The sequence below is a fragment of the Erythranthe guttata genome, chromosome 3 (assembly GCF_056151865.1).
Source record: "Erythranthe guttata isolate IM_541 chromosome 3, IM_541, whole genome shotgun sequence".
NCBI lineage: Eukaryota > Viridiplantae > Streptophyta > Magnoliopsida > Lamiales > Phrymaceae > Erythranthe > Erythranthe guttata.
This window is the reverse complement of record NC_142535.1, coordinates 16,260,177-16,272,515: the sequence shown is the minus strand read 5'-3', so window position 1 is coordinate 16,272,515 and position 12,339 is coordinate 16,260,177. Positions and strand designations below refer to the sequence as shown.

Below are 12,339 nucleotides of genomic sequence, written 5' to 3'. Positions count from 1 at the left end.
CACGTGTCAATCATCCTATGACATCCGATTTTCCTATTAAAACAAGCCATCCGGTCTAAATTTGCACCCAAAAAAATTATATAACGATGAAAATAAATGATTTAATTCAGCACAAAAATATTATTGCAAAGTTTGAAAATACACTCAATGAATACACCATACATACCAAAGATCAAGGGGAAATATGGAAGGTCCATGGGATTATCCGGTGCACCCGCAAGCACCAGAGTACCGTTGACTTTCAACAGCTCAATAATAGGCCCAAGAGAGTGTTGGGCTGATTCTGTATCCAAAATAAAATCAAGACTCCTTTTATTTGACTGCCCCCAAAAATAGCAACAATGTCTTTTTCAACTTTAATTTCAGAATTAAATAAGATTCATTTAGACACGTGTACAAAATACAAACCTGCATTTTTAATGATTGGTGCTCATAATGAAATCATCTACACCCAATCTCCTTTGCAATATACCCAATTTCAATATACCTCTATTGAAATTGTATTAATTAATTAATACTTTGGCAAATTGTTGCGTGAGATGAAACAGTTTGAACTCTTGATTTTTTTTCCTTCTCTTTCAAATAAATTTAAAGCTTATTAATAATAATATGATCAAAAGTACATAATCAGAGAGTACAAATAAACAAGATATTACACAAATGTTACAACATTACTTATAAGTTATAACTCAATGTAGACAATAGGAGCAATAAATTGAAATCATCTGACATTTTCTAGAGCTTTGAAGATTCGCCTGCAATGTCGATCACAAACCGGTACTTAACGTCATTTTTCGCAAGACGAAGAAGCGCTTCGTTAATTTTATCGGGTTTAACAACCTCAATATCACATGTTATGTTGTGCTTTCCACACAAATCCATCATATCCTGCGTCTCCTTTATGCTTCCAATCATACTCCCTTTCACAACTCTCTTCCCTGTTTTTTTTTCAAATAAGCAATTTAAATCCTCAACTATTAAAAAAAAAAATAGTTCATGTACGGTAAACAGTCTATAAGATGCTACACCCGATAATTTTAAACAGTAGATCTATACAAATAACGATGTGTCGATCTGTGGTTTAAAATCATTCGGTGTTTTTCATCGGATGTAGCATCTACAGAACCGTACAGTAACTAACAATATATACACTATGCATACATACCAAAAATCAACGGGAAAGATGGGAGGTCGATGGGTTTATCCGGTGCACCGACAATCACCAGAGTACCGTTGACTTTCAACAGCTCAAGTATAGGCCCAAGAGAGTGATGTGCCGATACTGTATCCAGTATAAAATCCAGCTTCCTTTTCTTCAACTGCCCCAAAAATAGCAAAAATATATGTTAGCAATTAAATAATAAATTTCAATTTTTCTTGGAAGAAAAATAAATAAATCATATAATAAATTAATTAATTTACCAGCATTTGTTTAGGATCAGTGCTGAGAATAAAATCATCAGCCCCCAAATTATCCTTGGCCTCCTTCTCTTTAGATGGAGAGGTGCTAATAATGGTGACGTGGTGCCCAAACGCCTTCGCGAATTTGACCGCCACGTGTCCCAATCCTCCAAGCCCAACTATCCCTACCCTCTTTCCCGGCGAATCCAACAAGTTGTTGTCCTTCATCGGAGCAAACACCGTTATTCCGGCGCAGAGCAGCGGCGCCGCCGCATCCATCGGCAAATTCTCCGGCACTCGTACCACATACCTTTTACCCAAATTTCACACAAATTAGATCAATTTAAATTTTGATTTTAATTTTTTTTAATTACCTGTGATCTGCAACTAGGGATTCAGAATAGCCGCCGTAAGTGATGCTGCCGTCCCAGAAAACGCCGTTATACACGAACTGAACGGCGTCGCAGTAATTCTCTAGTCCTTGTATGCAGTGCTCGCATTTCAAGCAGGTGGCGGCCAAGCACCCAACTCCGGCGCGATCTCCCACCGTGAAATTCTTCACGTTGCTCCCCACTTTCGTTATTATCCCGACGATTTCGTGCCTGATTTTTTTCAATAAACCAAATCTCAATTAATTAGTATAATAAGTTACAATTAGCGGAGGCCGTAATTAGTAATTAATTACCCGGGAACAACGGGGTACATGGTGATTCCCCAATCGTTTTTGGCCTGGTGGAGATCGGTGTGGCAGATTCCGCAGTACAGGATTTTTATGGTGACGTCATCGTCCCCGTTTTCTCTGCCCAATTATTTAATGTTAATATTTCATCTAGTGACGATTTTATTTAATTAATGCTTTTATTAGAATATAATTTCAAATTACTACATTTAAAAAAAATTGGAATAATGCATAATTAGTAATTTTTTTTTTTTTTTTTTTTTTCAAATTTTAGATACTCAATGGTTGAAGAACGAACACACAAATTACGAGATGAAGTGAAAATTAAAGGAATTGTATGTATGTGTGTGTGTCTATTATATATATATATATATATATATATATATATATATATATATATATATATACCTGCGTTTGAAGGTGTAAGGAGTAATGTTGCCGGAAGTGTCGTGAGCTGCCCAGCCGGAAACCGTCTGTGTGTGGTTCGGTGTTGTCTGAGCCATCTCTCTCTCTCTCTAGATCTCTCTCTCTTTCTCTCTCTAGATCTCTCTCTCTCTTCAAATAGGGAAAGTTGGAATGTAAAAGCTAATGGAGTAGTGATAGAAATGATGGAAACAACTGAATACACACACTGTATTTATAGCACTAGCTAGAGGTGCTCTAGTGGGAGTGGGGGTCGGAGGTTAAATTAAAGTTTTTTTTCCTTTTTTTTTTTTTTGGCAAATTCAAATTATTCACATTGACTAACAAAATCGTCGAAGACTTTGAAAACTTTCGTCGAAATAACAATGAAAATTGAAAATAAATTTATAACGGAAACCGTTACTTAATCTGCTAGCAATTAATCGCTGGAGTTGCTAGGGTTTGGTGATATTCGATTTAATTTCCCAGCAATTCAACTGTGAATATAGTTATTATTCATACCTACCAACCGCTTCATCCCTCCGGGAAATTTACTATAAATGGCCCCACATTTTGTACAACTTTTATACTCTTTTTTTTTTTTTTTTTTTTAGGGCAAATTACAAAGATTCCTCGGGTAATTGCCTAATTACTAAATGATTCCATTCGTCCCTGGTTGCATAATTACGAGCACCTCTCTGAAACTACGTGCCGCAAAAAAATTCTAATTAGACTCGGAAGGGTATTTTGGTCATTAAAAAATGGATATTCCATGGAATCTATTTGATTCTATGATTGTTAACTCTGTGAGGGTAAATTCGTTAGACGTAGAATATTTTACGGGTGGTGCTCCTGATTTTACAAACATGGACAATTTTTTTTCTTTCTTTCGTAATTAGGCCTTACTGATCTTTGTAATTTGCTCTTCATTTTATTTTATTTTGCACAATAATGCATTACATCCAATTTCTTTATGCCCGTGTGTTTCATATGCATAACAAAAACAAATGTGGGATCGAATTTAAATAAAGATGAGAGCTCTCTTATTGCTTATGGAGCCAATATAAAAAACATTAAAATTCTTGCTATTAATTTTCGTAGTTGTTCTTTCTCATTTATTAAGTGTGGTTGCAACCAACTCGCTCATGCTATTGATACCTCTTCGGTTTTGAATTGTACGGAAGGTTATTCTCTTTCTACTGCTTTGACTGGTTTAGCCTAAAAAAATTCGTTTTTTCTCCTCAAAATAAAAATAAGGGTAAATTACACCCACACCCCTGAGGTATGCTTAAATAACTTTAAGGTCCCTGTGGTATCGATAATTACACTCACCCCCTTGAAACGTAGTTATAAACTCTAATGGGATAATGCATTAGATACGTTATTACGATAGAGTTCTAACGGACTATTGGTTTCAGGAAGTGGTAGAGACAACAAAAAGTTATGAGTAATTTAAGAAATATTGGGGGAGCCATGTCACCCCATAACTCTATATTATCTCTATCACTAGTTAAATGTAATAGTCCATTAGAACCCTATCGGAATAATGTATCCAATGCATTATCCCGTTAGAGTTTCTAACTACGTTTCAGGGGGTGAGTGCAATTATCGATACCATAGGGACCTTAAAATTATTTAAGCATATCTCAAGGGTGTGGGTGTAATTTACCCTAAAAATAAAAATAAAGCACTAAAGATTATCATGTTAAGATAATTTTATAGTCACGTTCTTCGTGAGATTCTCGTTGATCTTGATTTCATTTATTTAATTATTAATCCTTTTCTCGTTTGGTCCGATGACAGTACATCTAGTATATTTAAATAAGTCCCTCTAATAGTTTATACTGTCAACTATAAATTACAACTAGAAGAAACATATTTTCGTGTTTTTCTTAAAATATATGTTATATAATTAAGCATACTGCAATTACTCTACATGAAATCAAATACGAGAGGAGTTAGTTTTCTAATCAAACTCTTTTGCATGTCTGACATAATCCTAGATTATTGCCAAATACCAAATCCTTTTCCTATTCGAACTATTGTATCGGGCCCCACACATATGTATATATATACGTATAATCCATCTCTCTCTTTATAAATTATACTGTCGAATCAAATACTCCTTTCTCTCTCTCTACAACAAAAATACGATTTCTGATTTCTAATATTATGTCGTCCTCCAATGGTTCTAATACCAATACCAGCGGCGCCGGCGCCGTACAATCGGGTTTTACTGCCAGCTGGACTCCCTCCCAATCTGCCCCACCCTCCTGGTGGCAGCCGTCAACCAGCTGGACTCCCTCCCAATCTGCCCCACCCTCCTGGTGGCAGCCGTCAAATCCCCGGCAACCATCTCAGGTTAATATAAATTTTTTTTTTTTGTGATAATCATGAGTATCGTTTGTATTAATGTTTTTTCTTGATTTTGTTTTTGAGTAAATTCATCTCTTTAATTCCGTCATGTGATCATAAAAGCTATATAAAATTTGAGTTTTTTTTTTTAATTAAGTAAAAGTATACCTAATTTATGTGATTTCACAAACCCTAAATTTTTTAAATACAATTTTTCAATCATTGAATACTTGTGGATTTTACTGATTTTATTTTCGTTTTGATTTTGAAATAGGCGCCAATCTATAATCACAATCGGCATGGTGCTCCTATTGCGCACCGACCTATGGCACACGGAAGACCGTGTGGGCCCCAACCTCACGTTTATATAAATTTTCATCATCAAAATTACCATATTCCACGTCCCATGGATCAACAACGTATGGCATACCCACCACATTATTGGAGACCTTTCATAGGGCAAGGTAGGTTTGGTAAATCTTTTTTATGAAAACTGTAGGGGCGGATTTAAGGGTTGGGAATGGGATGTATCCAATGGACCATCGTAAATCTCAAAATTATGTTTGGTGTTCTGGTGAAGTTCTCTAAATATATTCTGGAGTTCATGGGTTCGATACCTCAGGAATACATTGATTTTAATTGATTTCAGCTCCACTTGGTTAATTTTTTTCCAGCCAAAACACAGAAAATTTTATTTCATTTTTTCGCCTCAATTGATTTTTTTTAGTATTTGCAGTTTGCACGAAATAATTCTAACAATGTTTAATTCCTGGTACTATTCGAGACTATTTCGACATACATTCCAACACTTACAACGGTTTTTGCATCTTGCAGACAACATGATGATTAGGGATGGAATTCTTAATCAAGTCCACTATTATTTTAGGTATTTTTCCATCTAATTTTCAAGCAATGAAGCATCTCTTAGTAATAATTTATTTATTTAATTATCAAAATGTCTGACTTTCTTTTCTCTTTTGTCTACCAGCGACGCAAATTTAGTTAAGGATCAATTTCTTAGAGAGAATATGGACGAATCTGGTTGGGTGGAACTTTCTTTAATTGCATCGTTCCCTCGCGTAAGTTGCATCGCCATTCTTAGTTTTTATGTTGAAATGAATGTATTTGACTTTTTTCGATACACTGATAAATACCAATTCCCTTTTCAGATGCAAAATTTGACGAGAGATATTTCATATATTTGGGCATCTTTACAAAAATCGAACATTGTGGAGTTACAGGTTAATGTTTTTCAATTCTAAATTCTATAGTTTCATGAACTATGTAATGTGACATAATCGTTTTTGTGTTGATTGTTTTCAGGGTTACAAGGTTCGAAGACGCAATGAATGGAGTAAATGGCTGCTCCCACGACACTTACGGTCCTTTAAAAAATAATGTAAATTACACACCCCTTGAGGTATGATAAATTTACTCTAAGATCCCTGTGGAACATTGTTAGTAACTCCAACGGGATAATGCATTCGATAAGTTATTCCATTACAATTCTAACGAACTATTTATTTCAGAAAGTGGTGGAAACAAATCCAATGCATTATTCCGTTAAAGTTTCTAACAATGTTTCAGTAGGGATCTTAAAATTATTTAAACATACCTCAGAGACGTGGGTGTAATTTACCCTAAAAAATATTATTTTAATATTTTATTAGTCCGGGCGATAGAGTCGTCGGACTTCTACTAATTCGGGGGACGGAGTTGGATTTACGTTTGGCCTACTTTTTCCAAAGGGAAACAGAGCAAAAAATACGGCGAAGACATGATGAACGATGGAGGAGTCATTTAAGAATTTAGTTAGAAAATTTAGAATTTAGTTACATAAACTGAATAAAATACTATTAGGATTAGGAGTCATTTTTCTTTTTCGTCTTTTATTTTTTTATTTTTTTATTTTGACAATTTTTGCAAATTTTTCATTTTTTTTTATTTAATTAGAAATTTTGCCTTAGGAGTTGGGACTTTATTCTGAGATGAATTTCGAAATTTAATAAAATCGTTATATTTTTCTCTATTTTTTTATGGATTCGAGAGTTTGTGTTCTTGGAGGTTATTTTTTTTTTTTTGTAAATAAATCCATTTTTTTCTAATTTAATTAAGGATTTTGGGAATATATATATATATATATATATATATATATATATATATATATATATATATATATATATATATATATATATATATATATATATATATATATATTAGCTAGTGGTTCCTAATTCTGGATGTACCCAATATCTAAGTGTAAGACATTCTTCTATTAACTATTGGCTCGTTACATTACCACTATAATCAAATCAAATCCCACTTATTAAGCGGCCCAATTTAATTAGCACAATAAAAAATGTATTTGAAAAAGAAAACTAAATAGAATTAATTAAAGATCTTAATCTCTCACAAACGAGCAATATTGAGTCTAGTGGCGCACTATGTTGATGTGATAATAATAATCATTAATTCGTTAGAGCTGAACTCAAAATAAAAAAAATGGAATTTTTATCGTGTAAATTTGCATTAATACTAAATAGGAAAGTTACAATTTTAACCCCTCAAGTGTGCACTGATTTCATATTCAGATATATTTGATCTTTCGTGTTTTAATAATTCGATTTTTTTTGGTCATATTCGTCAATTTACCATCGGTTCGTCAGTTAAAACAGTGACAGGCATCACACGCTTGATTTCGCTAGTAGTAACGGAAAATTGACGAAAACGACCGCAAGTGTTGAAATTTTTTAAACATGGGGGACTAAATGTGTTTTTTTTATGAACATGGGGACCAAACACGAAAACGGTAAAAACTTGATGGACGCAAACTGTATTTGCCTTACTACTCTGATTAAAATTAGGTGAAGCAATTAACGAAGTGATTTTTAGTCATTTTATCACGATTTTCCTGTTATCCATGTACGTTTATTAGTTTTCTTAATACGTGTGCGTAAGCTCAGAACGACAATAATAATACCATTCCTTCATTTCTTTTCTTATCAAATCCAATGAAGTTTCCCATGTTAGCTATTATATAGTGCAATATGTAAAAGAGTGTGATAGATATGATTTTTCATTTCAAAAGTCATGCCTAAAAGACACCCCCTCATATTTTGCAAATGCAATAAGTCAAAAAAGCAACAAAATCTCATAACTAAAAAAAATAATAATAATAGTAACTAAACTCCCCACATGAAATAAAATGGGATGTTCATCATCTATTTAATTACCTTAATTTTTCTTTACAACCCTCTGCAATAAAAATTAAGTATGATTTTTTTTTTCTTACACAACCAAATCAAGAAATATAATCCACCACCATCACTTTCACCTCCACTATGTGTGGAATGTATGTGTAGAAATCCATTATAGCTTATATGAGGATATATTTACACGGCCAACTTTATTGCCTAACTTCTCTTTCTCTCACTAGTTTTATAAGCACTATATATAGAGCTTAATTCTATGTTATTTATATATATATATATATATATATATATATATATGTACATTTTTTGTAATTCAGTATGAAAAGTCTTTACTACCCTTGTTTCGGTTTCTTCTACCTTGTGCTTGTTTCTTTCATGAGAGAAAGTAATGCAGAAAGTAATGGAGTTTATATTGTCTACATGGGAGCCTCACGCTATCCAGATGGTGCCCCAAGAAATGATCATGCTCAGCTTCTTAGCTCACTAATGAAAAGGTTTTATTTCTTAGTTCAAATATATGATTTTTTATTTTTTATTATTATTTTTTCTATAATTCATGTGAAAAATATTTATTTTAAATTTTTGTTTTTGTGTTTAGGAAAAGGAATCCTGTGGTGCATACATACAGAAACGGGTTTTCGGGATTCGCGGCACGTTTATCGGAGGAGGAAGCGAAATCGATAGCGCAGAAACCTGGAGTTGTGTCGGTTTTTCGTGATCCGATTTTGCAGCTTCACACAACTCGTTCGTGGGATTTTTTGAAGTACCAAACTGCGTTGAAGATTGATGCAACTACTAGTGCAAGTTCTCCGTCTCAATCTCCTTATTCGAGTGGAGACGACACTATTATTGGCATATTAGATACAGGTTGAGTAGAAGTTTGTAAAGTTTACTAATTTTAATTTATTTTTTTTGAATTTTTTGCTGATATTTATGTAATTATATAGATATATAGTTGTGAATTTTCGAATTCGATTTCAGGAATTTGGCCGGAATCCGAGAGTTTCATCGACGATGATATGGGGCCAATCCCACCATATTGGAAGGGCAAATGCATGGACGGTCTAGATTTCAATTCATCCAATTGCAATAGGTAACAAATTCCGCAAACGTATATATAAGATACTAAACGAGTTTTTGTCGCGATTTTGATTGACTATATATCTAGTAGTTTGGTTTTATTTTCAGTCTAATAATCACTAACGCCTCTGCTACATACCGAAAAGTGTATCGAGTAGTCTGATTTAATTTTCTTTAGCTCTAGTAAGCACAGAATTAGCTGAAATACTACCAAATCGAGTATTGAATCGTCTAATTTGATTTTGTCCCTCTAATCACGTAACTAGCATGTTTGCTACTAAATCGTGCATTGAGTAGTCTAATTTGATTTTCAACTATAGTAATCACAAAAATAGCACATATATAGTAACCAAATTTGGCATCGAGTAGTTTGATGTGACTTTCAGGCCTAATAATCCCATAATCAACATTTTTGCTACCAAATCGAGTATCCTATAGTTTGATTTGATTGTCGACCATAGTCATACAAAAGTATCACATATACTATCAAATCGAGTATTCAGTAGTTTGATTTGATTTTCAGCCCTAGTAATCCAGTATCGAGTAGTCTGATTTGATTGTCTAAATAGTCATACAGACACATATACTACCGAATCGTGTATCGAGTAGTCTGATTTGATTTTCAGTCCTAGTTAATTGCAGAATCACCGCATTGTGCTACTAATTTTGACCTAACTTCAATAGTTCGTAAGCTCGAAGAAACTTTGTAACACTTCTTTTACTCTACAGAAAAATAATCGGAGCAAAATACTACACCGACCCCGACGCCTACGACACTCCAAGAGACGGGAGCGGCCACGGCACGCATGTGGCGTCCACTGCGGCCGGCGCCCCCGTCCCGGGCGCATCGTACTACGGCCTCGCCAAGGGGACCGCACAGGGTGGGTCCACTGCTTCGAGAATCGCAATGTACCGCGTCTGCGTGGATGGGGGTTGCTCGGGCTCGGCTATAATGAAAGGATTCGACGACGCGATCGCCGATGGCGTCCACGTGTTGTCGCTGTCATTGGGCGGGTCCCCCGGAAGGCCCAATTTTCAAAGTGACCCTGTCGCGATCGGAGCATTCCATGCGGTGGAACGTGGTATTACCGTGGTCTGCTCCGCGGGGAACAGCGGCCCTTCTCCTGCGTCGGTGGTGAATGTTGCCCCATGGATCATGACCGTCGCTGCCACTACCATCGATCGTGATTTTCAGGCCGATATTGTTTTAGGAGGGAATAAAGTGATTAAGGTAATGTAACTAAAAAAACACACACCATATTTCATCAAGAATCAAGAATCAAGAACCTAATAAGAAGCACTAATATCTTTGTGATGATTTTAGGGTGGAGGAATCAACTTCTCTAATCTGAATAAATCGACAATGTATCCATTAATAGATGGACGCTCGGCGAAATTGTCTTCCAACGTAAACGGTGACGAAGATGCAAGGTAATTTACGAAAAAAAGAAAAAAAAAATGGTGTTCCTTTATTTTTGATCAACCTTAACAAATGAAATCATGTATTTTTTATTTTTTTCTTGGCTTTTGGTGGGCAGAAATTGCATTCCAGGTTCATTAGATGACAGCAAAGTAAAGGGAAAAATTGTTGTATGCGAAAACAACGATGAAACTTACGAACCAAGAGACAAATTCGACGATTTACAGCAACAGGGCGCGATAGGGATGATAGTTATCGACAACGACGAGAGACAAGTGGCAACGAAATACGAAAATTTTCCAGTTGCTGCTGTTTCTGAAGATGATGGAGCTCAAATACTATCTTATATAAACTCAACCAGGTAATTAAAAAAAAAAAAAATTACAAACCTTTATATATAAACTTACTATATCTCTTCACATTGCAAAAATGAAGCTTAATTTATATTAAACAGAAGCAAAGCTGTGGCAACAATTCTACCAACTGTAGTGGTAAATGATTACAAGCCAGCTCCTTCCGTTGCCTACTTTTCTGCACGAGGCCCTATTCGCGGCATTCAAAACCTTATCAAGGTAAAAAACCAAAAAAAAAAAAAAGTCACCTCGTTTTATTCTTTAATTCGAAAGGTAACACGATGAGAAGGCTAAAAAAATCGTTATTTTCTTGATTTTTGTTTAGCCTGATATAACAGCACCAGGAGTATCGATTCTCGCAGCTTGGCCGTCGAACGACTTGCGGGAGGTCGTGGCCCCCGGGCGGGGCCCGCCCCTCTTCGACATACTCTCGGGCACATCCATGTCGTGCCCGCATGTCTCTGGTCTAACCGCTACTGTCAAATCTCAGCACCCCAAATGGAGCCCCTCTGCTATCAAATCAGCCATTATGACTACAGGTTTTTTCTATATATATATATATATATATATATATATATATATATATATATATATATATATAAATCAAATATAAAATTCTAAATTTTAGTTACAAAAAAAAAAAAAAACCGTTTCTTGATTGTCATTTGCAGCAATTACGACGAACAATGTACATTCATTAATCACAACAGAGACGGGAAAAAGAGCAAGCCCGTACGACATTGGATCTGGGGAGATAAGCATATCGAGCCCTTTACAGCCAGGGCTCGTTTACGAGACTGAAATGAGTGATTACGTTGAGTTTCTTTGCAACCTCGGATACAACACAGACAAGATCAAAAGCATCGCCTCGACTGTTCCTGAGGGCTTTTCTTGCAAGAATAATGTTTCGAATCCCGATGAAATCTCCAACATGAATTATCCTTCGATTGCAGTTTCCAACTTGAAGAAAAACGTGAGCAAAACTGCGAACCGAACTTTGACGAATGTCGGCGAAGAAGATTCGACTTATACCGTTTCGGTGGAGGCGCCTGATGAACTGAGTGTTGAAGTGGTGCCGAATAAGTTGGTGTTTACGAAGAATGTCGAGAAACTGAGCTTCCGAGTGATATTTACACTCGGTGTGGATTCCGATTATCAGGACTTTTTCGGGTCAATTACGTGGTCAAATGAGAAGCATAGAGTTAGGAGTCCATTTGTTGTGAGCAATGCCTCACAAAATGAGCTGATGTGAAATGATTGTAACTGTGAAAATACTGTAACATGAAAATACAGCAGTTAATGAAAATGGAACTGGTGTTTTAAGCTGCAGCAATTGATCTTTCTTTACCGTTAATTATATGTTTGTGGAAAGATAATTAGTTATAGAAAAAAATGAAAATGAAAATTTTGTGATAAAATAATTGAAAATGTGTATTA

The 12,339-nt window shown here is 35.2% G+C and overlaps 2 protein-coding genes and 1 long non-coding RNA gene across 3 annotated transcripts; 2 read left to right on the top strand and 1 right to left on the bottom strand.

The window, feature by feature from the left end:
• Window positions 1-585: 585 nt before the first annotated feature.
• On the bottom strand, window positions 586-2,972 carry LOC105950726 (putative cinnamyl alcohol dehydrogenase 6). The gene is made up of 6 exons (XM_012974093.2): window positions 2,489-2,972; window positions 2,087-2,200; window positions 1,776-2,003; window positions 1,423-1,711; window positions 1,166-1,319; window positions 586-938 (listed from the first exon to the last, which is right to left on the bottom strand). Exons 1-6 carry the CDS (start codon window positions 2,581-2,583, stop codon window positions 736-738), a joined length of 1,083 nt encoding a protein of 360 aa, XP_012829547.2. The 5' UTR covers window positions 2,584-2,972; the 3' UTR covers window positions 586-735.
• A 2,856-nt stretch (window positions 2,973-5,828) lies between these two features.
• LOC148771936 (uncharacterized) lies at window positions 5,829-6,866 on the top strand. Its single transcript, XR_016030552.1, has 3 exons — window positions 5,829-5,916; window positions 6,007-6,078; window positions 6,161-6,866. It is a non-coding gene; the product is annotated as an uncharacterized LOC148771936 (long non-coding RNA).
• Window positions 6,867-8,208: 1,342 nt separating this feature from the next.
• LOC105950672 (CO(2)-response secreted protease) lies at window positions 8,209-12,235 on the top strand. Its single transcript, XM_088815728.1, has 9 exons — window positions 8,209-8,543; window positions 8,648-8,916; window positions 9,031-9,142; window positions 9,859-10,360; window positions 10,454-10,560; window positions 10,668-10,910; window positions 11,004-11,121; window positions 11,228-11,441; window positions 11,574-12,235. The coding sequence occupies exons 1-9, from the start codon at window positions 8,368-8,370 to the stop codon at window positions 12,152-12,154; spliced, it is 2,322 nt and encodes a 773-aa protein (XP_088671854.1). The 5' UTR covers window positions 8,209-8,367; the 3' UTR covers window positions 12,155-12,235.
• Window positions 12,236-12,339: the final 104 nt, after the last annotated feature.